Consider the following 2,227-nt stretch of genomic DNA (forward strand, 5'->3'; position numbering starts at 1 on the left):
GTATGATAGATGTATTTGTTTTGGCAGGTGCTGGTTCATCGACTGGTGCCCCAGGCTGGCAACAGGCACCAAACAACCAGGTGCCATCGTCTCCCAAGAAACAACAAACCCAACCAGCCACAGGTGCGACAGCAGCGACACACAAAGCAGCTTTTGGACCTGGTTCCGGTCCTGGCCCGAGTGTTATTGGAAGCAGAGATGATAGAGGGACACGCAAGCCTTTTGGTAAGTTTCTTTGCTGGAGGGAGAGTGTAGAGTGACTTCTCTCTCTCTCGCTCTCTCTCTCTCTCTCTCTCTCTCTGTCTGTCTGTCTGTCTGTCCATGTCTTCTCTATATATGTTCATTCGTTTCTATGTTTTATATGTTTGTCTCTGTATATGTTTATTTGTCTGCCTTCCTGTATCGGATTATCTCCCTCAGTCTCTCTTCTTGTATCTGTCAGTCTCCCTATCTCTGTCTTTCTCTCTGTGTCTGTCTGTCTGTCTCTCTGTGTGTCTGTCTGTCTGTCTCTCTGTGTCTGTCTGTCTGTCTCTCTGTGTCTGTCATTCTGTGTCTGTCAGTCTCCCTATCTCTGTTGGTCTCTCTGTCTCTCTCCCCGTGTTCATCTGTCTACCTCTCACTGCCTGTCTCTGTATGTCCAACTGTCTCAATATGTCCATATTTCCACCTATTTCTATGTATCCATCTGTCTCCAAATGTTTGCTAAACACCTGTAACCATTTGCCTTGAATGATTATGAGTGACGACTATAAATGCCATTAAAACTATTTGTAGTGATTGCTACTGAAGATGTTTGCTCCTCTGTCTGCTAGCATTAAACATTTGCTGTGAACACCAGCATTGAGCATTTGCTGTAAATGCTGTTGGGTGTGTTTACTGCAAATGTTTATTTCTGATATACATCAGCATGATTACCTGTCCATTATTTACATTTGACGGATATTTGTCCTCATCTTGTTTGTTGTTAACACGTTTCACCTGATATACCCTTCGTTCTTCATCAGGTGTCTTGGGGAAATTTCGAATCTGGGTTCTCGTTCCTAAGGTATTTTTCGATGTAATCATTATTATTATTATTATTATTATTATTATTCAAGTCACTGCCTGGAATCGAACTTGGAATCTTGGGGTTAGTAGTCCATGCTCTTAACCACTACGCCATATTCCTACGGGCATATAGCGTAGTGGTTAAGAGCATGGACTACTAACCCAAAGATTCTGAATTCGATTCCAGGCAGGGACCTGAATAATGATAATAATAATAATAATAATAATAATAATAACATCAAAAAATACCTTAGGAATGAGAACCCAGGTTCAAAATTTCCCCAAGACACCTGACGAAGGCTGGAGGGTATATCAGCCGAAACGTTGTGTTAACAACAAACAAGATGAGGACAAATATCCATCAATTGTAAACAATGTAAATAATGTACCTAATTCCTCATCTTTTAAATATGTATTTTCTTTTTGCATGAAACCTGTGTTATTTAACAATCCCTGGAACCTTTTCATTGCAGGCCCAAAACCTAAGGTGGATACCGATACTTTTGGAGACCTTCTTGGTGGATTTAGCTCCAAGAAAGCGAATGAACCACGGACTATAGGAGAAATGAGAAAAGACATTTTAGCTAAGGAAATGGACCCAGATAAACTGAAGGTAAGAATCTGTGTTGTTGTCATCTTTGTACATTTGAAATAATCCTTTAATGTACAGGGTGTCCACAAAGTCTGGGTACATAGGGATTAACACATACTTTGATGCAGCTTGGCACCAGTGACATCACAATTCAGTTGAGTAAACTGGAGCAATGTGAAATATAGTGTCAAGAACATGACACGTAGCATTGTCTAGCTTGTCTGGGAATCAAACTCACGGCCTCATGACTGTAAGCCCAACGCTCCAACCACTGAACCATGCACTTTCATATATATATATATATATATATATATGGTGGCACTCCATAAGTTATGATGTCGAGGGTTCCAGTTGATCCGATCAACGGAACAGCCTGCTCGTGAAATTAACGTGCAAGTGGCTGAGCACTCCACAGACACGTGTACCCTTAACGTAGTTCTCGGGGAGATTCAGCGTGACACAGAGTGTGACAAGGCTGACCCTTTGAAATTAATTTTTTGTGGATTATTTTTTCTTGTGAATTATTTGCTCCATATCGATATATATATATATATATATCATCATCATCATCATCATCGTTTAACATCC

At 40.6% G+C, this 2,227-nt stretch overlaps 1 protein-coding gene across 1 annotated transcript in view; it reads left to right on the forward strand.

Annotated features, from left to right (window-relative positions):
* The window catches only part of LOC106876583 (cyclin-G-associated kinase-like), a 108,248-nt gene that overhangs the window by 102,137 nt on the left and 3,884 nt on the right, over nucleotides 1–2,227 (forward strand). Inside the window, exons 23-24 of the mRNA XM_052977740.1 lie at nucleotides 28–225; nucleotides 1,521–1,660. Of these exons, the coding sequence (XP_052833700.1) occupies nucleotides 28–225; nucleotides 1,521–1,660 (338 nt within the window). The remainder of the gene's footprint in view (nucleotides 1–27; nucleotides 226–1,520; nucleotides 1,661–2,227) is intronic.

Source organism: Octopus bimaculoides, chromosome 28 (assembly GCF_001194135.2).
Source record: "Octopus bimaculoides isolate UCB-OBI-ISO-001 chromosome 28, ASM119413v2, whole genome shotgun sequence".
NCBI lineage: Eukaryota > Metazoa > Mollusca > Cephalopoda > Octopoda > Octopodidae > Octopus > Octopus bimaculoides.